This window comes from Microtus pennsylvanicus, chromosome 15 (genome assembly GCF_037038515.1).
Source record: "Microtus pennsylvanicus isolate mMicPen1 chromosome 15, mMicPen1.hap1, whole genome shotgun sequence".
Lineage (NCBI taxonomy): Eukaryota > Metazoa > Chordata > Mammalia > Rodentia > Cricetidae > Microtus > Microtus pennsylvanicus.
In genome coordinates this window covers 52,809,005-52,836,315 of record NC_134593.1, presented here as the reverse complement: position 1 = coordinate 52,836,315, position 27,311 = coordinate 52,809,005, and the positions used below count along the sequence as shown (strand labels likewise).

Here is a 27,311-nt window from a genome sequence, read left to right as displayed (position 1 = left end):
TACTGTGTGGGCTAAGCATGTAGTCTGAACATTTCAGACCTGTTTGCAAGAACACGTCTACACATTTAGTGACATTCCTTCTGACTTTCATTTTATTTTTAAAGATTTATTTATATATACAGTGTTCTGTCTGCATGTATGCCTACATGCCAGAAGAGGGCACCAGATCTCATTATAGATGGTTGTGAGCCACCATGTGGTTGCTGGGAATCGAACTCAGGACCTCTGGAAGAGCAGCAAGTACTCTTAACCTCTGAGCCATCTCTCCAGCCCCATAAAGACTTTCTTAACAAGGCACTACCACATAGCATCTAGAAAATAAAGAATGCTGTGAACTTCCAATATCTATGGGCTAAAAATTTCATTTTAGCTTCATGGTGAATGTTTTTGAAGGTTTTGTAATTGTTCAAGAGGGTAAGCATGATTAAATATAGAAAAAAATCTATAATAAATGAATATCTGGTATAGGAGAAACAGAAATGGAGGCCTGTCGTGAAAAATTTCTTTACACGTGTGTGAAAATGTGTCACTGTGATTGGTTTAATAAAAGAGCTGAGGCCGGGCGGTGGTGGTGCACGCTTTTAATCCCAGCACTCGGGAGGCAGAGGCAGGAGGATCTCTGTGAGTTCGAGACCAGCCTGGTCTACAGAGCTAGTTCCAGGACAGGCTCCAAAGCCACAGAGAAACCTTGTCTCGAAAAAAACCAAAAAAAAAAAAAAACTAATAAAAGAGCTGATTGGCCAGTAGCGAGGCAGGAGGTGTAGGCAGGACTTCCGGGGACAGAGAGGACTCTGGGAAGAAAAAAAGAGGAGTCATCAGCCAGACCGAGAGGAGACGGGAGTTGCAAAATGGAAGAGGGGTAACACAAGGGGCAGAACGTAGACTAACGTACACAGGTCAACTGAAGTTGGAAGAGCTGGCGTGGCCAGCCTACCTTATGGCTGAGCCTCTGTAATTAATAAGAAGTCTCCGTGTTATTCTCTACGAGCTGGTGGCCCAAAGAGAAATCAGACTATGAAGCCCCACTCTTTTGATTAAAATAACCATTTATTGTGGCTGGTGAGATGTGCCTGTTGGTAAAAGCACATGCCACTAAGCCTGGTGGCCTGAGTTGGATTTGGGGGAACTTTATGGTGGAAAAGAACCAACTCCTGCTTAGTTGTCCCCTGATGTCCACGAGTGTACCGTGACATGTGTGCACCCACATCCATATGTGTGCCCGAATGCATGCGCACACACACATAATAAAAACTAAAGTGACTATGCTGGCTGGGTGTGGTAATACACACCTTTATTCTCAGTACTTGGGGCAGAGGCAGGTGGATGTCCGTGAGTTCAAGGTCTACATATGCAACTCCAGGACGGCCAGAACTACATAATAGAGAAATCCTATCTCAAAAAAGGATAACTATAAACTAATTAAAGTAAGTGTTTTATAAGCTAGAAAGATGAAGCGGGAGGAAGAGGGGATCAGACAGGTACAGTAGCTAGGCTCAGGATTTGAGCACCTGGTCCTGGTTGGCACAGTTGGTGAAGCTTAAGGAACCTTTCCAAAGCAGAGCCTTGCTGAAGGAAGAACGCCACCAGGGGTGGCTTTGAGAGCGTCCATCCTTCCCCTACTTCCTCTCCACTGCTCTGCTTCCGCTATACACTTGGCGGCTTTGCTCCGCCCATCCGCTACCATGTCTCCTTTGACATCTTAGAACTACCTGTCAGCCAAAAGCAACTCTTTCTTCCCTCATTTGCCTTTGGTCATGGTATTTTAATACTGCAGTGAAAATTAGCTAATGCAAGCGAGGAAAGAGAAAGAGGGGGAGGGGAGCCGCAGAAGGAGCTGAGACAGAAAGAGTGCTGGCTTCTGAGAATGCCATAGTATTTCTGAAAATTGTGTAATGGAAGAAAATGTCAGTGGTATCAAGAAATTCTAATTTTTAAGTTAATTTCTTTTTCTCTTTCCTTATTCATTCTTTTTTTTTTTTGAGACAGGGTTTTGTTATGTAGTCCTATCTGGACTGACACTTGTTATGTAGACCATGCTGAGCTCCAACTTATAGTGGTCCTCCAGCCTCAGCTCCTGAGTACTGGAATTGCAGGTGTGAGCCACCACACTTGCCTCCTAAGACCGAGAGACAATGTGTACAAAGTGATGACTGAAACGATGCTTATACTGCAGATGAACTTATTTATTTTTGTTGCTGTGGATGTAACCTAATGATTGTCTCACTATAGGAAGCCCTGGTTTCCATCCCCACATCATCGATAACAAGCAAACCCCACAAAAAGATAAATTAAAACTAGTATTCATTTTGCCATATGAGATGAAACCAGGTTTTTTTTAATATGTTGGGCAAACATTCTATTAATTTGCATATATTTAAATGACTTTGATAATACTTGTTGTTATTAATTGGGATTTGGTCTCACTATATAGTTCATGTTGGCCTTGCACTCATTCTATAGTCCAAGTTGGCTTCAAACTCATGACCCTACTGATTCAGCCTCTTGGGTACTATGATTGTGGGTTATTCCACACTAAGCAATGTATTAGAGATCATATATATCTCTTAGAGAGGGATATCAAAATATCAGAATTAAATGAGGCATGGCAGCTCATGTCTGCAATTCCAGAACTAAGAGCCTGAGGTGAGTTGGAAGTTGGCCTAGGCTACAGAAAGTTCCAGGGTAGCCTGGGCAAGAATAAGCAACAACACCAACAAAACCACAGCAAGAATGGCATCTAATGCATGCTGTTTCGACGCTCAGGATGACGTCGAGGCAGGAGGATGCTGTTCAAGGTCATCCTTGTTACTTAGTGAGACCCCATTTCAAAACACAAAACCAAACAACAAAAGAACGAGGGAGAAGTAGGTGTAGGTATAAATCATTTGCTGGGTGTGTTGGTGTGTCTTGATTGTCAGCTGGGAGGATTGAGGATCACCATGGAAACATCTTGATTACCAGGTTGGTGGGACTGAGAATCACCATGGAAACATCTTGATTGTCAACTGGTAGTGTTGAGAATCACCATGGAAACATCTTGATTGTCAGCTTGGTGGGACTGAGAATCACCATGGAAACACCTGATTGTCAGCTTGGTGGGACTGAGAATCACCATGGAAACATCTTGATTGTCAGCTGGAAGGGTTGAGAATCACCATGAAAGCATCTTGATTGTCAGCTTGGTAGGGTTGAGAGTCACCATGGATACAAACCCCTGGGCGTGTCTTTGAGGAAGTTTCTAAATTGGGGTCCTTGAGCTGAGTAGACGTTGGCTGGGTAAGGAGAAAGCAAACGGCATGCCCGTGTTCACACCCCTCCGCTTCAGGATCGTGGAAGCACTGTGACCAGCTGCCCCACGCTCCTGCCTTTGTTCTTGTCATAACCACAGAGGGACACTTTCAGACCTGGAGCTGAAACGAGCCTGTCCTTAGGGTGTCTTTATCAGTAGTAGAGTGAAGGTGTGTGAAGTCAGTGAGAGTGACTTCACAGGCTCCAAGCTAAGATCTATCTACGGGTGAGCTGAGAAAGAGAAACAAGAGAGACAAAGGGAAGGGGGGCAGGGGCAGGGCTGTCCAAGGAACCCTATAAAATGAACAGTTGCATTGGCAACGTGCATCCCGGAGACAGTGTTTTGCAAAGCTTGATTCTGATCGGATGTGTTCTATGTCCCTTCTCTTCTCCCATTCTGTGTGTGCTGGGACAGCCTGCGGCCACAGGAAATCAGACAGGAGGCAGAGGGTGGCTGAAGGGGGCTGAAGAACCCAGGGGAAACCAACTGGGGGGGGGGTTAAGGAATGAAGAATGCAGAGTGGCTGACCTGGAAGGGGGCTGGGTTTCGAGAAGCAGGTTGTCTCCTTGAGCCCCGAAGCTGTGAGCTAGCATGGAGTCCACTGTGCCCATCAGCGACCAACTCCAGATGCGTGACTGGATGCTGGTCATTGTGAAGGCCTTCATTCTGTCTCACCTCTCGGGCGGTGGCTGTCAAACGTTCAGAAACACAAGTCTTCAGGTTTGATATACTTTTCTGTTAGGGTGAGAAACTGCCTCCACTAAGTGCCCTCCCAAACAGAGACTTTGTCCCACCTTGTTTTCTAAAACAGACCAGCCCTTAACACCAGTTCATTGTGGCTTCTCATTAGGAATGCTGACCATGGCTTCAAACAGAAACAGTGAGTCTGAGCAAAGTGGCCACTGGCCTAAAATTTTTGTTATCAGCCAAACGAACAATGATAGCTAACAAGAAAAGAGCCACCAAGTAAGAACAGAGAGGGAAATTTGTAGAGCTTTACTTTGCAGTTTAGACCAAGAATGGCCCCGAGGCCCATCCCTTTCTCATTGTTTTGCTGATACACAGGCCCTATTCCTTCTTCTCAGGAGACTTTTCAGGCATAAGGGATTCCACCAAAAGAAATAAAGCTATGACACCACCTTATCTATCCACTGATGGAAGCAGATGGAGACCAGGGGTCACCTAAAACCCCCCTCCAAGAGGAGACTGGAGAACCAAGCATGGTCCACAGGCATTGCGTGTGCGAGGGCACCCACACAAAGGTGGTACCATGGCCACTGCCATCAAAACGTATTGAGCTGAAAATATTATCTTGTTGAGTTGGATGTGTTTTTCTGGGAATATAATCCCCCCCCCACACACACACATATTCTGCCTAGTAGGTTGGCTTACCAATAAATATGTAAGAACTCTTTTGGATAAAGAAAGAGTCTGTAACAGCTCACAGTAGCAATTGTAGCCCCCCAGGAAGCTGAGGCTACAGTGCCAGGTCATGGCCACTCTTGGGGCTGATGGTACAAGCTTGCAATCCCAGTGCCCAGTGCTTGGGAGGTAGAGGCTAGGGAGTCAGGTGTTCAAGGCCATCCTTGACTTTTTAGAGCTTGAGGCTAGCATGGTCGATGTGGGGACTTGTCCCTTCCCTAAAGAATAGAAGAAATATGTAATTGAAGAGGGTTTTATGAATCCTTTGGGAAGTTATGACGAACACTCTTTACTGTCCTGGGTTTAGCTTCAGCTTGAATAAAATTCTGGGAACTGAAAAGTGTTCGGTGTATTTAGATAAAATGGCAAGGCTTGTGGTTCATTCTCTCTCTCTCTATCTCTGTCTCTGTCTCTCTCTCTCTGTGTGTCTCTCTGTCTCTCCTTCCCTCCCTCCTTTCTTTTTTTTTCTTCTTTCTTTCTTGTGGAGTCCCTGGAGCAGATAATGGCAAAATGGCAACCAGGGCCTCTTACACTTGCTAGGCAAGTGTTCTGCTACTGATAGCAGCCAAGCATATATTCGGGTTTTGGGAATGAATTTCTAATGTTCTCTTTCAATTCAAAGGGGAGGGGGCTATTTCCCAGAGGCAGACAGAGCACCTACCTTGCATTCTCTGGTGCTTGGTTTTGTCTCCAGTATAGGGGTGGGTGGACAGCATTCTTTTAGTGAGTGTGGCAGTCCAGTACCTGCTACTTCTGCACTCAGACAACAGGAAAAGGGGTTAGAAGTTCGAGACCAGCATGACCTGAATGCAAGACTCTGTTGCGTTTAGTCCTTTCTGTATGTGTGCTCTTGATTTGTTTATTCCATGATAGCGCTCGCCTTTCAGAGTCTGAGCAGAAGTGTAGTTACCACAGCTAGTACTTCACAGGAATGCACTGCCTTAAAGTGGGTGTAGGGGCATCCCGACAGGGCATTCTTATAAACAAGAGGAAATTATACTTTTAATATATGTATTTTATGATATATATATAATGCTTGAAAATTCTTGATATTTGTGGGTTCCCCACAACCCCACTTGTTTATTTGTTTTATTGAGACAGACTTTCACTATGTAGCCCAGGCTGGTCCAGTACCCAATATTCCCTGGCCTCCGTTTCCCAAGTGTTTTTTTTTTTTGGTTTTATGTTTTTGTTTATTATTTTATTTTATTTTATTTATTTTTTTAAATTTATTTATTTATTAAGGATTTCTGCCTCCTCCCCGCAACCGCCTCCCATTTCGTTTCCCAAGTGTTAGAATCAGCGTACGTGATTCCTGGCTCGCCTTCTTCATGGCTTGCTCAGCCTGCTTTGTTATCTATAGCACCGCAAACCACATGCCCGGGGTGCCACTACCCACAGTGGGCTGGGCCCTCCCACATGAATCATTAAGAGAAAGCCTCACAGATTTGCCCACAGGCCTGTCTGGTGGAAGCATTTTTTCAGTTCGAGTTCTTTCTTCCCAACAGACCCTGGATGGTGTCAAATTGACAAACGAGCCAGGAGTATAACTTTTAGAAATGAGTTCGAGTTTTCCTTCAGTTCTTCACCATTCAGCTCTCTCGGACAGCAGTGGACCAGTTCATTGCCAGCCTCGACTGCAGCACATCTTGACGCAATGAACCATCTCATTTGCCCTTGCTTTGGTTTTTGAGACAGTGTCTGTCGTCCATGCTGTGCATGGTGCCAACTCACCCTGGACTGAAAGCTCTGAGGCCCTGAGCCTAAGCCAACCTTCCTTCCTCTGAGCTGATTGTTCTCTGGTGCATGCTAAGCAGCCCCTTCACCACTGAGCTACCGACATTTCTGTGTTCTGTTCTGCTCAAAGACTGGAAGTTATATCTGACTTGAAGACTTGATCTGGGCCAGTTTGAAACTTTATTTTGCAAGAATACTTACAAGCGCTGTTTTTGAGTTCACAGCATCCTACCAAGAGTCTTTTCTGGTCGTCTCCTTTCTACTGATGGATGATAAGATTGATTGGAAGTCAGGTGACACAGAGTCTCTGATATCCTTTATCTAATTGCTTTGCATTCCTGGTAATGGTTACCCAAATCATTGGCTTTGTTAGAACTTGCTAGATTGTGATTGCCCCAAGTACTTTCTCCTCTTTTGAAAAACATCCTCGGGAAGTAGAAAAAGACAAGATCTCCTGGAGTAAATTGGGAGCTTGGGGATCTTGCAAGAAGGTTGAGGGGGAGGGGAGAGACAGGGAGGGGAGCAGAGAAAAATGTAGAGCTCAATAAAAATCAATTTAAAAAATCCAAAGAAAGAAAGAAAGAAAACATTCTCATTGAGTAAAACAGTTAGTGCGCCTTTTTAAAAGGTGTAATTTAAGCCTTGGTGGCACACGCCTGTCATTTCAGTTCTTAAAAGAGGAAGGAAGGAATTCAAGGCTAGCCTCAGCTAAGCCAGTCTGACGTGACCTAGTGTTTCAGTTGACTGCTAGTGGGAAAGCCTAGTCATCCCCAGAGGCCTCCAGCTCAAACACCAGTTAGTGAGCACTGATGGTCTTATACCACAAACATTACTGTAATTGAGATAGTGATTTTCTCTCTCCTCGGTTTCCCTTCACTCTCATGTGTATTTGGAAATATTCATTCCTTCATTGTTTAAAAAACGAAACAAAACAGGATTGGGGTGCAACAGTTGTGAACACTTGCTGCTCTTGCAGAGGGCCTAGGTTTGGTTCCCACTATTGTGTGTTTGCTCAGGAGATCCTACACCTTCCAATGAACTCCATGAAGAGCAGGCATGCATGTGGTACACATTCATACATCCAGGGAAAACACCAATACACATAGAACGAAAATAAATAAATCTTTTAAAAAAAATAACCGTTTGGCGAGATAGTCCATTAGGGCTTGGGACTTGAGTCCTGAGGGCTGGGGTTAGTGGGGGAGCTACAGGAAGGATCAGGGGTGACGGCAGGTTGTGGATGCGTTGCAGCTGGTGGTAGAGTGTATGCTTTATTGAAAATGACATCACCAGAGGACAAGCTAGGGGAGTTCAGCTCTGGACATGTTAAGTTTAAGGGGCAATGGGACAGTGAACAGGACTGTCAAGGAGGCAGGTGTTAAAGGGGGCAGTTTGGATGGGAGACAATTATTTGTTAAGTACTGGCATATTGTACCTGAGCACAGGGCAGAAACTTCTCGTCTATGTATTAATTACAAAATGGAGAGAGAAAAGGCCTAGGGGGAGGGGGTTGAATATTTCTGGTAACTTCATGTTCGGATATAAGAGGAGAGAGAGACCTTGCATAGAGGTGCACACCTGTAATCCCAGCCCTCCGGAGGCACAGGGAAGAGGATCACTGCAAATTTTTGGCAATTCTTATCTGCAGAGTGATTTCCCCGCCAGGCAGGGCCACACAGCCAAAGCTCATTTTATATTTATTTATTTATTTATTTATTTATTTTGGTTTTTCGAGACATGGTTTCTCTGTGGCTTTGGAGCCTGTCCTGGAACTCCCTTTGTAGACTAGGCTGGCCTTGAACTCACAGAGATCCACCTGCCTCTGCCTCCCGAGTGCTGGGATTAAAGGCGTGCACCACCACCGCCCTGCTCCAAAGCTCATTTTAAAGCAAAGAAACAAATGAAGACTCCACACGGACACAGAGTATTACACTTCCAGTGTAAACTGAGACCTGGCCCGTGGACTCAAACCAAACAAATGCTGCCCCCCTGAGGACTCCTGGTGGGTCCGTCCCTGGTTTTGTCCAGAACTTCAGTCTGCCTGTCTATAAAACTAACCATGTCTCTTCAGTTAATTGGAACACTGACTCCATTTGATAGAATAAAGTGGTCTATTTCTACAGTAAAAAGCAAAGTCAATCAAGGTCCATCTTCTAAAGCCAGGGAGGTAATACAGCTGAATGCCTGTCTAGCACGCACAAGGCCCTATGTTCAATCCCCAGCACCTGAGGCGGGAAATAACAAAATCTTTGTTGTAATCTTGCCTTATGACATCTCTGTCTATGTTGTATGCTGTAGGTTGGTGATGTAGCACAGTGCTGAACTCTTGTTAGCTCACCACCCTAGGTTCCATGCCCAGTGTGTTGCATGCTGTAGGTTGGTGATGTAGCACAGTGCTGAACTCTTGTTAGCTCACCACCCTAGGTACCATGCCCAGTGTGTTCTGCTGCTGCTGCGAGTCCTCCTCCGTGGTGCTGGAGTTGAACACTTCTTGCAGGCTAAGCCTTCATTCTACCACTGAGCTACTAACAGCCCCAGACCTCTCCTTTTCCCTACACAAGGGCTGGGATTTTAGGCATGCCCACACACCTAAGGGAACATGTACAATAAGATAGAACAAATCCGACTGCTTCCTTTACCCACTGAACATATGTGTGCCTGACACGGCCCCCTAATTAACAATGTTAAGACTTCTCAGCAAACTGTTACTTCATCACAGACAACAGACTTTCCTGCTTAATGAGAATAGGAAATATAAGGGAAAAAGCCATGAACACCAAAACATGTTTTTTAAGAGCCAGGGGTGTGGTAATACACACCTTTAATCTCAGCACAGGGAGCTAGGTGAGTCTGAGGCTAGCCTAGACTACATAGTGGCCCACCACAGATACACAGGGAGATCTTTCAAAGACAAGCAAAGGGAAACCCCTCTTCACAAAAGAAAAACAACAAGGTTTATCAGTTTATACACTTTAGTGTGTTGTATGTAGCGTGCTTTTCATATGTATGCTGGTGCACATCTGCCATGGTGCACATAACGAGAGCTCAGGAGCTTTTGGGAATCAGTTCCTCTTTTGTCTGGGTTTCTGGCATGGATTTTAGATGATTTTGTGGCCCCACAAATGGTTTTTATTGTTTGTTTGTTTTTTTAGACACAGGTTTTTTTTTTTTACCCTTTTTTTTCGTGTATGTGTGTGTGTATGTGTGAGTAGCTTTGGAACCTGTGTTGGAACTTGATCTGTAGACTGGGCTGGCCTCAAACTCACGGAGATTTGCTGACTCTGTGTCAAGTTCTGGGACTAAAGGTATGTACCACCACTGTCCAGCCACAAACGGTTCTTAGTGTTAAAGAATGTCAGATGTTTTGGTACTTGTATTACGTGATCTCAGAATTTATATAGTCCAGGAAGTTTATTCATCAAAACATTTACAAGCCAAACCCTTACGAAGAACTCTCTATTTATAAAAACTCTACAATCTAGTTAGAGGATAGAAGGCATTTATTTTATAACAAAATACATAAAACCAAAATATAAAGCATATGACTATTTGTACTTTATATATTGATTATACTGAAATTTGTTAATTTAACATTAGTTAAAATAAACATTAAGTTACTTATATTTGAAAATGTCAAGTACATGATTAAAATGAACGTTTCTCCCTCAACAGAGACAGCGCGCTTCTGGAGTACACACTCTACTCCAAAGCAGGGGCCTGGCTGGGGGCGTGGTGTGGAGGGAGGGGCCTGGCTGGGGGCATGGTGTGGAGGGAGGGGCTTGGCTGAGGGTGCAGTGTGGAGGGAAGGGCCTGGCTAGGTTAGGGTTACTTTCTGGCTTTTTCCAGCACCAAACACTAGGCCTTCATCTTTTGATTCTTGAACCATTCTTGTGCATCTGTTTTAGTCTGAAAAGAAAAAAAATGAGTAAATTAAATCAAATGCTTATAAGCAGGAGCAATGCAGAGAACTACATACCAGCACTAAGCATGATTAAGGCTGGCTTTGTAAAACAGGTTGGTAACCGCCCCCCTCCTTCTTCTCCCTTCTCCAAGGTCTCAGGCAACCCAAGACTGGCTTTAAACAAACTGCCCCAAATGACCCTGAACTTCTGATACTCCTGTCTTCTTTGCCCAAGTGCTTAGAAAATGGCTCTTCTACCATACCTGATTGGTGTGAAGCTGGGCCTGGAACCTAGGGCTTCCGGCATGCCAGACAAACACTCTACCTTTCTATCTACCCCCACATTCGAAATTGTTGCTACTTTTTAAAGAGATTAAGGAGAATTGGTGTGACTTCATCTGGAAAGGTTTGGTAGAATTTACCAGTTAAGTTATTTGGACCTAGTACTGTTTTGAGAGCTATAAGTCAACTCACATCTTAAAAGATGTAGCGGTCCTGTTTCTCTCTTGGTTTCCAGGTGCTTGTGAGCAGTCTCTTCAACCGTTCATGTTTGCTTTAAGGGCCTAGGCTGGTACAGTGATAGGCTCCAGAGGGTGGTTAGGAGAGTCAGTGGCATAGTGCATGTAAAACACTTAAACCTCAACGTAAGTACTCCGTATTCCCCGTTGTCCCCTCTCCGCTATGACAGTTTGCTGTTAGGTTGAACTAGTCTCAAACTGGTAGCCATCCGGCCTCAGGCCACCGTTCAAAGCCGCCCCTACTCAGGATGCCTGCCCTGAAACCTCAGGATCTTGTTGGCTCCCTTTTAAAGACCTGGAGCCTTTATGATGGATTATTATTGCTGTTGAGACAGCTTTGCACAGTCCACGTGGGCCTCAAATCATCTATGCTGTTGGGCTGGTGGCGTAGTCCAGCAGCTGGGAGGTGAGCATGGACACAATGTGTGCTACATCAGACCACCTCGTCCTCCCAAGGAGGCACAGCAGGAAACAGCTATGCAGCTGAGGATGATCCCCACAAAGCCTGGACTCCTCCAGGACTAGGATCACAGGCACAGCCACCGTGCCTGGTTTTATGTAGTGCCGGGGCTGATTCCACAGGTTCATGCTAACTGAGCCACATATCCAGCCCCAAGCCTCTGTACTTCTCTAAGTTATTACAGTTGTTTACTTGAATCATCTACTTAATAAGCATTCTCTGTGGGAAGTCATAAAATGATGTTCAATAAGGGCTGTTTTAATGATCAAACAGATCTCTGCTAACTTTTCATCTAAATGCGATCTATATTAATGAGAGTATTTGGCAGCTGGCCCCTATATAAACCCAACTTTTGACATTGAATAAAATTGGATATTGGATTTTTGGATATCTAATTAATATTTCTGAAAAAGCTTTAGTTTTTAAAGGTAAAACAGATTGTCTTGGAACTGTATTGATTGGGATTCAAATCACGCTTTAAAGATCACATTTAAAGATAATTTCTGTGTATTGTGGACATTTGATCATAACTAGTACTAGGAAGAACTTAGTTTTAAAACTATTTCTATACAATCTTATTTTCCTCCATATCTTCTTTCTTTTTTTTTCTTTTTTCTTTTTTTTTTTTTTGGTTTTTCGAGACAGGGTTTCTCTGTGGTTTTGGAGCCTGTCCTGGAACTAGCTCTTGTAGACCAGGCTGGCCTTGAACTCACAGAGGTCCACCTGCCCCTGCCTCCCAGGTGCTGGGATTAAAGGCGTGCGCCACCACCGCCCGGCCCTCCATATCTTAAGATTCAAATTAAGGGATGTTTTTATCTGGGGGCATTGTGGTGTACACCTCAGGAGATTGGGGCAGGAATTCTAGGTCAGTCTAGACTACAAACTCAGACCTTGCTTCAAACAATAACAAAATAGGTATATTTGGGCTGGGTGTGGTGGCTCATGCCCACTGTCTCAGCACTGAGAGGCAGAGGCAGGAAGATCAGGAGTTTAAGGTTATTGTCAGACATGCACTGAGTCTGAGCAAGCTTGGGATACGTGAGACCCTATCTTACTAAGAAAGACAGAGGTATGTTTGTTAAGAAGGTTGTTAGTGCCAAGCATAGTGGTACACACCTTTAATCCCAGCAATTGGGAGCAGAGGCAGATGAGTTTCTAATGTGGGAAATCCTTTTGTATATGTGTTGCTTTTTTTTTTTTTTTTTTTTTTTTTTGGTTTTTCGAGACAGGGTTTCTCTGTGGTTTTTGGAGCCTGTCCTGGAACTAGCTCTGTAGACCAGGCTGGTCTCGAACTCACAGAGATCCGCCTGCCTCTGCCTCCCGAGTGCTGGGATTAAAGGCATGCGCCACCACCGCCCGGCTATGTGTTGCTTTTTATTGGTTAATAAAGAAGCATTTTCGGCCAATGGCTTAACAGAATATAGCCAGGATGAAAGAGATATATATAGAGAGAGTAGGTGGAGTCAGAGATGCCATGGAGCCACCAGAAAAGGAAGACATAAGCCGCCAGCTGTTTGGAACCTTGCTGGTAGTCCACGAACCTCATAGTAAAATATAAAATAATGAAAATGGGTTTATTCTAAATGTAAGAGCCAACTATCAATAGGCTTAAGTGATTGGCCAAGCAGAGAGTCTAGATTATGTATACTATTGTGTTTTCTTTGAATTTTTTTTTGACTGTGAAGAAACTAAGTACAGAGAGACATTTCATTGTATGGGCTGCTAAGCTAAACCAACATATATACTTTTTTTTAAAATTTATTTATTATGTATACAATATCCTGTCTGTGTGTATGCCTGCAGACCAGAAGAGGGCACCAGACCCCATTACAAATGGTTGTGAGCCACCATGTGGTTGCTGGGAATTGAACTCAGGACCTTTGGAAGAGCAGGCAATGTTCTTAACCTCTGAGCCATCTCTCCAGCCCCATATATACTTTTTTTTAAAGGTTACCTTGGCTTCAAAATTTGGGTATAAGGATTTGTTGCTTTGGAAAAGAGGTTCTTCTTTTGTTTCCACAGAAGATGAGAACCTGTGGAATCCTTCCAGACTAATATGGTTTGATGGACCAAGATCTTCTGAAAGGTTGCCATGAACACCACCTAAAAATACTTTGCCCAGCAAAAAGCAAGAAGCAATTTAGAGAGAACTACACCCAAATTCCCTAAATGATTGTTTATAAATGTTTGTTTACATTTAAAGGGTGTTATACTATAAAGATGAATAATTTGCACTGGTATGGATCTTGATTTATTGATATAAATTTAAAGCCAATTTTGTTATATTTCTGCTCTTAAGGTATTGTGTTTGTGCAGCTTATTTAAAAATGTAATGTATAATTAAGAAATATAGGTTAATAGATAGTCGTCCATAATAGACAAGCTTGAGGTCATGTTAGTCATGTTTTCTCGATATATAGAGACATATTTCAGTTAGAGAGGGATTCTTCAAATCTTTCAGAGACCTTCAGAATATGGCATTTAAAATGTTTTAAGAGGTTAGGACTTTTCATGACATGAGACAGACACATCTGCTTCTGGAAGTACCAATCTACTTCAAGAGGAAGATGGGCATCGATGAGGCTATTTATGGAGTTTGTTAGCCATTTGGGCAAGAAACTGCTCTTGCCTGGACTGCTTGATGAACTGGACATGCAGGACCCACAGAGAAATGACTGCTGAACTTGCCTAAAGGTGAGATGGTCCTTCATGGTTCCTGTTTCACCAAAGAGTCTGCCAGACATTCTGCAGGACACAGAAAAAGTGACTGACAAACTGCGAGTATAGGAGGAACTGTCTTTGAAATTTCCTGCTTCGTGGAAAAGTCTTCCAGATACTATGGGCCTGTAGGCTGAAGATGGATGCCCCAACAATACAGAAACTGTCCAGGCAGTGAGACACCTCTGTCAATTCTAGAGTTTTGGAAGTTGCTTATAATGTACTTCCTGTTTACTTAGGTACTATTATATCCTTCTGGAGTCTTTGATGGAGTTGAAGAATAGATAGCTATAATTATAGTTTTCCTTGCTTATGATAAAAGATAAAGTAGATATAAATATTGTAGCTATAATTCTAGTTTGATATCTGTTTTGTTATATGTAATTTTACTATGTTAAAGTTAAAGCCTTCCTTTTTATTTAAACAGAAAAGGGGAAATGGTGTGGGAAGTCCTTCTGTGTATGTTTTGCTTTTATTGGTGAATGAATAAAGAAGCTGTCTTGGGCCTGTCCATGGCAGAATAGAGATAGATGAGGAAAACTAAACTGAATGCTGGGAGAAAGAAGGTGGAGTCAGGAGAAGCCATGTAGTTGTCAGCGTAGAAAGACGCAAGCTGCCAGCTGGAACCTTGCCTAGGCCATGAGCTTTGTGGTAAAATATAAAATAATAGAAATGGGTTAATTTAAGATGTAAGAGTTAGCCAGAAATATGCTTAAGCTATTGGCCAAACAGTATTGAAAATAATATAGCTTCTGTATGATTATTTCGAGTCTGGGTGGCAGGGAACAAACTAGCGGCCTCTGATAACAGGTTTCCGGGAGTTAGGGTTGCATGATCTACAGAGTTCCAGGTCGCCCAAATCTACAGAGAGACAGTTTGCTTGTTTTGTCTTTTGGGTTTGTTTGTTTGTTGGTCTAAAAGAAAAAAAGCAAGAAAGCAAGCAGTTAAGTGCCCTTCCAGCTTTCTTTATGACTCTTTAGCTACTTTCAATTGGCTGGCATGCATTCTTTCCCTATCCTTTTTCATGGGGAGGGGTCCCATCATCTCCAATCTATTCCTATAGCTGTCAATTCTCCTCCATCAGTATCTGCTAATTTCACCCTAAATTAACATAAAATTCCACATCTTCTTCCCTTCCAGTTCAGTAATTCGTCTTGCACTACTGTCAGCAAGAGTCGGGAAGACAAAGCTGACACTCCCAATATTCTGTACTTGTTTCTATCTAGTGCATCACGCTGTAGTGCAGACACAGTTTCTCATTGCTACGCTATGGGGCACTTGGGCAGGAACCATGTGTATAGAATCAGGGTTTTTGGGTTTTTTGAGATGGGTTCTCTGTGCAACAGTCCTGGTTGTCTTGAAACTCATGGACCAGGCTGGCCTCAAACTCACAGAGATCCACTTGCCTCTGCCTCCCAAGTGCTGGGATTAAAGGTATGCGCCACCAACACCCAGAGCCCTGTGTATAGAATAAGGTAAACCTTAGGAATAAACAGATACCTTCAAAAGAATGTGTATAGTTCTAAATGACAGTTATGGTTTGACTATGAAATGTTCACCAAGGGATCATGTATTGACTACTTAATTCCCTGGTGATGGCACTACATGAGAGGTAGTGTTAACTTTGGAGGTGGGGCTTGGCTGGAGGAAGTCACTGGAGCCTACTTTTCCAAGTATCTGGTCCCTGCCTTGGGCTCTGCTCCCTGACTGCCATCAGCAGCCTTAGCCATGAGCCCCCACTGCTATGATTCTCTGCTTCACATGCTGGGAAACAGCAGAGTGGTCACAGTTAAAACCTCCAAAACCTCGAGCCAGAACATCTTCCTCCTGTGCTCCTGTCAGGGATGTGCATGACAGTGACCCCAGTGAGTAATGCAACGTCCTCTGAGATGAAGGCAGGGTCTCACTATGTGGTCTTCTTTGGCTTGGAGCACAGTGTGTAGATCAGGATGCCCCCAAACTCCTGGGTAATCCTGTTTCTGGTTCCCAGGGGCTGGGATTACAGCCATGGACCATCATGCTCAGTTAAAACTAAGTTGTTTTAGAGACAGACATGGATCTTGAGGACATTACACGGAGTGAAATAAACCAGCCACAGAAAGATTCAATTTAGTGAAATTTACAGGAGCAGAATGTAGAACGGCAAGGAGGAAGAAAAGGGAGTTATTTAAAGGATCAAGGTAGAGATTTTACAAGATTGTGTATATTTGATACTACTAAACTATACATGTAAAGTAGTTAATATGGCTGAACTTATGTATATTTTATTATTAGCAAAAAAGGGAAAATGGGAGTTTTTAAATAAAATGCCTTGAAAGATGGGCTTGGTGGCATGTCTCTGTCACACCAGCATTAGGAGGTGGGGATGCAGCTCTGACGGCAGAGAGCCTGCCCGGCTTGCACAGAGTCCTGGGTTCGATCCCCAGCACCATGTACATTGGAAGTGGCAGTGCACAGACATCTACAGCTATCTTCTACACCAGTTTCAGGCCATCCTCAGATCCCTAAGACTCTGGCAGTGGGGGTGGGGTAGGGAGTGATACTGGAACAATGTTCTGTTTCCAATGCTAGTTACGTGGACTGCTGTTAAACTGGTCACACATTTACTATATATTTCTCATTTTATAGCCTTCTGTATTTAATAGCAGAGCCAGTTTTCACCAGAATCTAGTTTATCGGATTACTGCCTTTTAAAAATCACTCCAGGTGGTGAGTGTGGAGGTTCATGTTTATATTCCCAGCACACAGAAGCTGAGGCAGGAGGTTTGCTATGAGTTTGAGGCCAACCTGTGCTCCACATGAGGCTACCCTGACTATAAAATGGCACCCTATCTTAAAAACTCCAACACCAAACCAAACCAAGCCAAGCCAAGCCAAGCCAAACAAACAAACAAAACCCTCCTCAGTACTATGCGTCCGGACAGGACGGAGAGAGTCCAGTTCCCGCAGAAGCTGGGCAGGCTTCGCCTTTTCAGGAGGTTAGACTGTCTCAACCCTCCTGCTCCTTTCTGTCTTGCTCTTCTACACCATGCTTTCTGTATTTTTTAATTCTGTACAGTAGTCTATTATGTGCTGTGTAGAAAGGGTCTAACTATGACCTAGACTTGCCTTGAACTGCAAGCTTCCTACCTCTGCCTTCTGAGCGATGGGATTATGGCTTATCAGGTCCAGCGCTTCAACATAGCTCTGAATTTTAGGCAATAAAGATAGATATTTTTTTTTCCTCCGTGGTCCTGAGGATCAAATGCAGGCAGAGCCTGGTGCATGCCGGGTTAACACTCTACCTGTGAGCTATAACCCTACCCCTACTAGACTGTAAGGTATTAGAGTGAAACCTCTCAATATGTAATTGTGTAATGTTCAAATCAGAGTGAATCCCTTCAAATATTTATTGCGAAAAGAAGAAAGCTTCAATCTACTTTTGTGTGTTGATTTATAGTCTATCTCCATCTGGAATGTAAAGAGGAACAATAGCTTCAGAACCTACTGTGTATAATATTACTTGGCACAAAAAAATGAATGAATATGGTTTGGATGTGTCATGTCAGAGACTGTTCAGTTCTATGTACTGGGCATGAGGTTTGAGGTCATACCTAAGTGTTTATCCTAAGCAATATGAAAGAACATGTAAAAAAGTAGGGCAAGACCATGGCTGTAACTAACCAGGCGGCATGATTCTTTACCAGAGAGAACTATGGGCAACATCTACAATTCTAAGCAACTGCTCAATTAGCAAGACACAGAAGTACCACATTTAGCTTTACAAACTTGAATGCATTTTTATTTTAGATCCTATATGTAGACCTGGTTGGCTGGGAACTTGTGGCAATCTTCCTGTCTGCCTCACAACTGATGGGATGACTGGCATGTGGGGCTACACCTGATCAAAGTCAGCGTTATCACCCAGAGACAACATGTATGCTGAGGCCTTTTGTGGATGAACTTACTTCTTCCTTCCTTCCTTCCTTCCTTCCTTCCTTCCTTCCTTCCTCCCTCCCTCCCTCCCTCCCTCCCTCCCTCCCTCCCTCCCTCCCTCCCTCCCTGCCTCCCTCCTTCCTTTCTTCCTTACTTTTTTGGTTTTTCGAGACAGGGTTTCCCTATGTAACAGTGCTAGCTGTCCTGGAACTCGTTTTGAAGATCAGGCTGACTTTGAACTCAGAGATCCACCTGTCTCTCAAGTGCTGGGATTAAAGCACACCCCACCACTGCCTGGCTTGGATGGAGTTTTGCTGTGTAACCTAAGCAGGCCTTGAACTTGTGATGAGGTTCTCCTGCTGCAATTACAGGCATGCAGCATCATGTCTGGCTATTGGCAAACTTCTGCCCTTGGTCATATATTAATTGTAATTCATGCTCCTTTGAGCTACATTAGAACTGAATATGTGATTTCTCATCCACCCTAGTATCTAAGTTTCATTTGTTACCACCAAAATGTGAACAAATGCCAAGTGAATAACAGTGGTTTAGAAAGGTTGATTTCTAATTCCCGTAAAATGAGTAATTAGTAATTCATTTCCAGATATTTTAGCTACTGATGTGCTATTACTAGTTTGCTAGTATAGCTTTACCTTCTAGATACTAGAAGTTTTCTAATTCATTACCAATTCTTAGTTAGTATAACATGGACCACAGATCAACAGCTGTTTGCATATGGGTTAGATACTAAAATAGATATTTTAAAAGAACTATAACAATAAGCAAATGTATTAGAGACTGTATGGGGCTCACAGAGGCATCCGACTCTTTATAAAGACTTTTCTCACATTAAACAGACAATGGATAAAGTCGGCCCAATAATTCAGATATACAATTAGCTAGTCTTTATATTGGTAATTCTACCCTTAGATGTTTGAGCAGTAGTATCTCTATTGGCCCTTCCACCATACAATGGTGCTATGTGTACTAAATTTGATATTCCTCCTTCAGTTATTAATACAATTAGCCTTTTAAGTGAGGAGAGTCCTTAACCATCTCCTTCCCGAACCCCTGTGAGACAGGGTCTCTCTGTGTAGCCCTGGTTGTCCTGGAACTCTCTCTGTAGACCAGGCTGGACTCAAATTCAGGTGATCCACCCGCCTCTGCCTCCCGAGGCTGGACTAAAAACACAGGCCATCACTGCCCAGAAGAGTCCTTATTTTAAATTCACAACTCACAGAGCTTCTTTCAGATGAAGCCAGTTTTCATTTATTTATGTAGGTAACATTACTGAGACATACTTAATGATTACCTTTTATTACTATGAACATTGCCATAATTATTATGTGCTCATTTAAGCTAATTATATTTATAATTTTATAGAGAAACAGTACAAACTAATAAAAACACTTTAATTGTAGTACAGTGTTAACAAGTCCCAAAACAAAGTACTCCAGATTTGTGAGGCACCCAGAAAGCTGCTGCAGAAACAATGAGAGATTGACTAGGAATCTACCAGAAGTAATTCATTAGTTATAGGGGGACTTTGGAGTCGATTAACTGATAAGACAAAAAACCTTTGTGCCATCCAGAAGTAGTCAGCTAAAAACATTAATCTATAACGTGGGGATTCTAAGACATTGAGAAAGTCTGTTAACTAGAAAGAACAGTGGCTGATAAACGCGGACAAAATACACCTGGTGGATCGCTCCTGGGATCCAGAAAACTAGCTGGAGATCAAGGCTCCAGGAGTTTAACCAGCCTAGCTTCTAAGGAAGGGAAAGGCTGTGTTTAGTAGACATAATTACTCTGCTACAGGCTGGGACACAAATATGGATTTCTAAGTTTTCACAGGTAGGGTCCAACTTCAATGAGTTGGCAGTCGGTCTGGGTTTATAATGGACAAAACATGAGAATGTCTGGGATCGCTAGCCTCTCCTTCCCTCATTCCATGCTCACTCAGAAGTTTTTTAATTCAAAGGGCCCACTGCTAAACTATATGTGGAAGAGGCTACAGTATTATTTCTGACTTTAGAAATACAAATCTAATCTTTTTTTTTTTTTGAGACAAGTTCTCTCATCCGAATTCCGGGTTGGCCTGAAACTCACTCCGTGAGCTATGCTGCTGGGCCTCCCAAGTGCTGAGCACTGAACTGAGGTGTCCGAGTGAGGGGCACACACAGCGCTGCTCCGTGCGCAGGTGCCGCTAACTCTAGGCTCGCACTGCCTCTTTTGCTTTCCAGAGTTTCAGCTCCCTACCCAAGTATTTCATGGAGTTTGAAGAGCTAAGAAGATAACCAAGTTGGAGAGATAAAGAATTGATCTCTTTCTCTTCAGCAAGTGTGTGCTGAAACAGTAGCTGTGGGGAGAAGGCACAGAAAGGCGTGGAGACAAAGGGCTGAGTGAGAGGAAGGCTGGACGTAGAGCAAGCAGAACTGGGGACAGGTAGAGCTGCTGACGTGCACGGGGAAGCTCACGGCCACGGCTGCTGGGACTGCTCACAGGAGGCCTCCTGCTTTCCTCGCCGTCAGCCTGGCCTATGGACCCTGACAATAGGTTTCCATTGTTTGACGGAGACGGGAGCTAAGGCTTTGCGGTGGCTCGGGTCTATAATCCTAGCACTGTGGGGGCAGACACAGGAATGGGAGTTTGAGGCCAGCCCAGCAAAGTCTTCTATGAGACTTTCTAAACACCCAAGGGCTGGAATTGTACCTCAGAGGAAGAATCCTTGCCATGCACAAGTGTACAAGAAGGATGTTCAGTCCCTAGCATGGGAGGAAAAGGAAAGGGGGTTTGATTATATGATTATAAATGTCTTCCATATCATTGGTCTCGAAAGCCTGATCAGTGTGTGTAAGGAGAAGGCGGGGGTCACAAATCCTGAACTTGTTCTTTTCTTTCTTTCCCTCCTGAGACACAGTTTCTCTGTGTAACTCTGGCTGTCCTGGAACTTGCTTTGTAGATCAGACTGGTCTTGAACTCACAGAAGATAATCTGCTTGCCTCTGCCTCCCCAGGGCTGGGATTAAGAGCCTGTGCCATCACCGCCTGGGTTCACCTTGTCCCCCCCCCCCCACAACTTGTTTTTATAAGCATCTAGAGGACTTAAGTTGAAGTTCAAGGACTTACTGAGTTTGAATATTAAAATGTTTTTTTCTGATACTGAGTCTTGTAGGATGGCAAGTTAAGCCTCCCCACCCACCTTTTTTTTTTTTTTTTGAAAACCATGATAAGGGCTGGAGAGATGGCTCAGTGGTTAAGAGCATTGCCTGCTCTTCCAAAGGTCCTGAGCCAATTCCCAGCAACCACATGGTGGCTCACAACCATCTGTAATGGGGTCTGGTGCCCTCTTCTGGCCTTCAGGCATACACACAGACAGAATATTGTATACATAATAAATAAATATTAAAATAAAGAAAACCACTATAAAGTAATCAAAAATGCCACTCGTTTTCTGCTGCCCTTTTATTCCTTTTTGTAGTATTTGTTGAAACATATACTTTTTAATATTTCCTAAAGTATTTTCTGCACATTTCTCCATCCCTTTCCAAGGTTCCACTAATTTCAGGCTGACCTCCAATTCACGTTGAAGCTGAGGTTGGCCTTGAATTCCTGATTCTCCTTTCTCCACCTCCCACATTCCAGGAGTACAGGTGTGTTATCAAGCCCTTTTAATTTTATTGTAAAAGTTATTTCCAGATAGAGTCTCATCAAGTTGAGCACACTGGTCTAGAACTTAACAATCTCCCATCCTAAGCCTCCCAAGGTGGCTGATGAAGCAGGCGTATACTGTTCTATCTAGCTCCAGTTAATATGAACTGTTTGTATTCTTTGTGGAAGAGCCATCATAGTATTTATAAGTAAGTGGGAGCAGGAGCTACTTTTCATCCTTTTATTCTCATGTAAATTAAAACATTATGGTCTGGGGAGAGGGCTCAGGGGGTGAAGTGCTTGCCACACACGCGTAAGGGTCCGAGTGTGGATTCCTAGAATCCACTAATGCAGGACGCAGCAATGCAAGTCTATAATCTCAGTGTTCTATGGATGGCATGGGAGGTAGAGACTGAAGACGCCCAGGAAGCCTGAGAGCCAGGAGCAGCAAACAAGAGACCTGAAGTTGTCCTCTAGCCCTGATGTGGAGTGGCTCACATGGTCCCTATGAACATGGACAGACACCTAAATCATGTGCCTATACAAGATAAAAACCATGCAGAATAAATTTGAGTCCCTTGTGATTGTTCCTGTCGATGGGAGAAGGAAAAGTGCAGAATTAGGAGAACTTCTAGTCAAGTTCAAGATGCTAATTAGAAACATAAAATCCAATACTCATATAACGTACATCTTTAGGAAAGGGATTAATATAGACATTGCAAGGCCTTTGCCCAATATTGCCCAAATTAATTTAAAACAAATACGAATGAGAAGAAAAATATATCTAGTGAGAACCAGAGCTTAAAATTTTAAATATTTTTAGCTGTACTTACAAATAGCGTTGGCTTGGGTATAAACACATTGTCTTCATGTTCTCTTGGCATGTTCAGAATCTTAGATGCTTGATTTTCTGTCACACCTTTTGGTTCCACTTTAGAAAGAAGTAAGTTGTTCTCAGAATGTTTACTACACATATTAATGATGATCTGTTTCATGGCCGCAAATTCCTGTTGAGAGATGAAAACAAGAAAATAGCAAGTGTGATTTTTGGCAAAGAGACTAACAATGATTGACACGAAAACATTTATTTTAGGTAGAAAAAATATTTGAATAATTATAATACATATATGAGGAAAGTTGAGAAAACAAAATATTAATGTACAAGAATTGTGCACATGACTTTTAAAATAGTAAACATGCCATGACTTTCAGCATTACAAATGACTTTTCTAGGCTAGTGGTTGCTAGTTTTTCTGCATATTGGAGTCACACATGGAACTTCAAAAACAACCCATGGTGTGTGTTTGTCACACCTATAGACTGTGACACAGTGGAGTTCTGCTGCAGTTTTCTGGTGTATCTGTTGAGTAGAGTATTAATAGTGATTATTATTCGACTGGTAGAAATCAAACCCAGGTCTTGTGCATGGCAGGCAGCCTTAGCCTGGTAATCTTTTCCTCCCTCTTAAACCATCCTCTTACCTTATCAAGTCTGAAATGAAGAAGGCAGCGAAATAGAACACAGAATGGTTTTCCATGACGACTAATCACAGTTTACTTCAAACAGTGAGTTTAGTATAAAGCTTCAGCATTTATTTAGCGGTGGTATTTCTGTAGCCTTTTACAAATGGTAAATGGAGCTGGCTAGAGTTGCCATTTTTAATGTGTCTAGTCCTAGGGGATTGAGTCCAGGGCCTTGTGCACGCAGCCAAGTACTTTACCACTGAGCTACACCCCATCCTGTCCAGTTGCCTCTCCAGAATATTTATTTCCTTACTTGAGACAGCGCTGCTATGCTAGGATGTCAGGCTGGCTTGGCTTTTACTTTGTAGCCCAGGATGGCCTTGAACTCAGGACAGCCCCCTCCCTTTGGCCTTCACAGTGTTGTCACGTGGATTTTAATTTGCCTTTTGAGTGAAAAATTAATCTGCTGAACCTTTTGAAGAATGTAGAGTAAAATTTGCAATGATGTCTTCTCGAACCTATTATTTTTCCTCACAAATGTCTGGGTCTTCATTAGTGGATACTTCGACTACTTGCCAAATTGATGCACCAGATACAAACCCCGGGGAGGTGGCGTGCTCCTCCATTTATCTGTAGAATAACAGTGGGCTCTGAACTAGGTATGGTTTTATCTTCATGCCAACACACCAACTTAGGGCCCTAGGGCCCTAGAAGGATGCCCTGTTCCATGCTACTGATCTGTTTATAGATGGCAGCTCCATGTCAGAGCAAGTCCCTACAGGCTCTCTCTTCTGGCTGCCACTCATTCTATTTAGAACCACCTAGCTGGAGCAGATATTTTGAAACAGACTGTGGAGTTTGAGCCATCTACTAGATGCCTTACTAGAATCCAGGACACGGACAGGGGGAGCAGTGTAATGCTGGACTCCTCCTTCCGTCCTGCAGCGCCAATGTCTTGCTCAAAGCACAGACGACTGTGCACCAATACAGTCCTACGGCTATCTGGGCCTTTATGAGACTCACTTGGCTTTCAAGATTGAGTTATTTAATCTGTGGTAAAGAATGCAGCCACGGATTTAATGCTAAGTTTATTCAGTTACAATGGATTTTATTTTGTAATTTTTTTTTCTTGACAAGGTCTCTGGTAGCCCAGGCTGCTCTAATTTCTTTTGTCACCAAGGATGACTCTGGATCCCCTCAGCCTCTTCTGTAGTACCTGTAGTTCCCAGGATTGTCCAGATTCTTATTATGCTGTTCTTTGAGACTGCTTTTCTTTTCTTTTTCAGGTAGGGTTTTAGTGTGATCCAGGGTTAACTAGAATGTTTTACATAACCCAGACAGGCCTCAGGATCTTTCTGAATACTGGGATTATACATATATACAGGCTTAAACACCAACCTTAGTTAACAGGATGGATTCTCTACTGCTTTTATGACTGGCGCATAGCTAGTATCCTGAAATTTCTTTTATTGGGTATATTCGCAAGTTCTATCTTCTATTCTTTCTTTAAAGCCTGTTTTGCACTTATTGTATATGTGTGTGCATGTGTGCATGCATGCGTAATGCATGTGTGCCTCGGTTGAGGCTTCAGGGATCAAACTCAGGTCTCCAGAATTCAGTGGTAGGTGTCTTCTTAGCTCACCGAACCATCCCATCAATTCAGTTTTATTGTTTCTTGAAACCATTTGTTCTTCGATCACCTGTCAATAGACATTTTATTAATCCCAACCCTCTACCGTCTTTCTAACATTTTCAAGACTTTTTCTATTATTTAGTCCAGGCTGGACGTAGAGTCTCTGTGTACCCCAGGCTGGTATGGACTTTATTAATCTTCTCAGCATTATGGCGAAAAGTACTCTGCTTTGACAGTATAACTTCTGTCTTAGAAATCAAACTTGGAGTTGGAGGCATCGGATTCATCTTCCTTGAAAATGTCATTTCCTCTGGAATCTTCTGTCATTTAGTTCCAAGCTTTAACAGGATTCCTTCATGTTTCCTGTAGCTTTCTAATGTAATTCAGTCATTCATGGTTTTTCTAGACGTGGTTTCTCTGTGTAACAGTTCTGGCTGGTCTAGAACTTGCTTTTGTGCTTTTGTAGACCAGGCTGACCTTGAACTCGCTGAGGTCCACCAGCCTCTGCCACCCAGGTGCTGGGATTAAAGGCATATGCCACCACTGCCTGGAGTTATTTTTATTTAAAATAATTTCCCATCCCTGAATATTCTCTGAGACTATTTCCCTCTGAGCTTGGCTGTGTAGGAACTGGAGATGTTCCAGCTGAGGGTACAGGAGAGCACTGTGCCAGCTGCACTTCAGGATTCGATGTTAGAGGGTTTTTTTTTTTTTTTTTTTTTGGAAAACATCACAACATTTTGCTGTTTACTATGTTATGGAAAGATTACCTTCTAAAATATTTCTGAAGAAATGAACTTCAATATTTTGCATACCCTATTCTGTTCTAGTTACTCACCACTCCTGACATGAGAGGAGAAACTTAATATCTGTCAGTTATGAAGTCTTTGCTTTGTGCTATTATTTTTATCCTAGGTCCTTATGGTGTTTTAATTTTGATTTCTAACTTCAGAATGAAGTACAGCTTACATGGTTTCTTTCTGCTGTTAGGGCTGTTTGTAAGAATGACAAGGTACATCTGAATGACACAGTTTATCTGAAGAAGACACTATGTATCCATCCCTGTTCAGGTAGGTGTATGACGGACACAGTTTATCTGAAGAAGACAGTATGTATCCATCCCTGTTCAGGTAGGTGTATGACGGACACAGTTTATCTGAAAAAGACACTGGCTATGTATCCGTCCCTGTTCAGGTAGGTATGATGGACTTTCTAGCAGGTCTCACTCCAGGGCCATCATGAAGGATGCAGGATTCTTCCCAAGGAGTTAGTGTCCCTTCATCCTGCCTAATTCCAGCTTATTCTTGGCTGACAATTACTTTAGGAGGTCATTTCCAAAAATTAAAAAATTCTGTCTTTCTGGTATATAAATATAAAATTACTATAATGATGGAAAGGAATAAACCACTCTCTAAATTAGCCAATGAAGAACTGTTTGATCACTCAAATAAAACTAAGGCCAAGTAAAAGATAAAACAAAACTGGGCGGTGGTGGTGCACGCCTTTAATCGAGCACTCTGGAGGCAGAGGCAGGTGGATCTCTGTGAGTTCGAGGCCAGCCTGGCCTACAAGGGCTAGTTCCAGGGCAGGCTCCAAAGCTACAGAGAAACCTTGTCTCAAAAAACCAAAACAAACAAGCAAGCAATCAAAGGACAAAACAAAACAAAAAATCCAATATTGTAAGCTGGGTGTGGTAGCAATCCTAAGCACTCAAGAGGCGAAGGAAGGAGGACTGAGGATTCAAGGCCAGTGTAAGCTACCTTTGGAGGCCACCTCCACCCCCCCCCCCCCAGAGATACTCTCTTGCTGTCTCTAGGCTGGCAGAGTGAAAGCAAAAGACACTCTTATGACATTTGCGATGATGGGGACTGTGACTGCACAGTCTGTGAGACAAGCACACATCTCGGACAGAGGGGTGGCATGCTAGCACAGCTCGTCCACCGAGCAGCTGCCTAATGGCACTGCATTCTGATGCCAATGAATTGCACACAGCTGTAAACTCTGCAAAGATGTTGGCAAGGGGACACATAGATAGCATTTCTTGATGAAAATAGCTCTGACAAGTAGAATGCAAACTATGTGCTCCCCTGGAGCACAAGGAAGTGTTTTTATACATGGGGAACAGCATGTCAGGACCAACAGGCCAGACAATTCTGTACATCTTTGGCCTTAGGTTATACAAGGTAGAATCCAACCTGGCTTTAAGTCATGAACATAGTTCATATTGCCGGGCGGTGGTGGCACACGCCTTTAATCACAGTACTTGGGAGGCAGAGGCAGGCGGATCTCTGTGAGTTCGAGACCAGCCTGGTCTACAAGAGCTAGTTCCAGGACAGGCTCCAAAACCACAGAGAAACCCTGTCTCGAAAAACCAAAAAAAAAAAAAAAAAAAAAAAAAGACTTCGGGTAGACTATGTTTAATTCTGAACCTGATATGCAGCATAAACTCTTCTTCCTTCTCGCCACCACCTGTCCCTTCCTCCCCCCCCCCCCCCCCAGATAGGGCTAGGCTGGAATCAGTTAAGTAGACCAGACTAACCTAGAATTCACCAACCTCTTGCTGCCTCATGAGTGCTGGGATCATAACAAGCAGCGCCAGGCCTGG

The 27,311-nt window shown here is 43.2% G+C and overlaps 1 protein-coding gene across 3 annotated transcripts in view; it reads right to left on the bottom strand.

Moving 5' to 3' along the window:
* Positions 1-9,844: 9,844 nt before the first annotated feature.
* Pibf1 (progesterone immunomodulatory binding factor 1) overlaps positions 9,845-27,311 on the bottom strand; it is a 156,180-nt gene continuing 138,713 nt past the window's right edge. The window contains exons 18-19 of one of the 3 annotated variants that reach the window (XM_075949591.1): positions 22,444-22,617; positions 9,845-10,354 (exon numbers count right to left, since the gene is read on the bottom strand). In XM_075949591.1, coding sequence (XP_075805706.1) covers positions 10,304-10,354; positions 22,444-22,617 — 225 coding nt within the window. In that variant the 3' untranslated portion in view covers positions 9,845-10,303. The remainder of the gene's footprint in view (positions 10,355-22,443; positions 22,618-27,311) is intronic. The other 2 variants (XM_075949589.1, XM_075949592.1) reach the window with 2 other exon arrangements.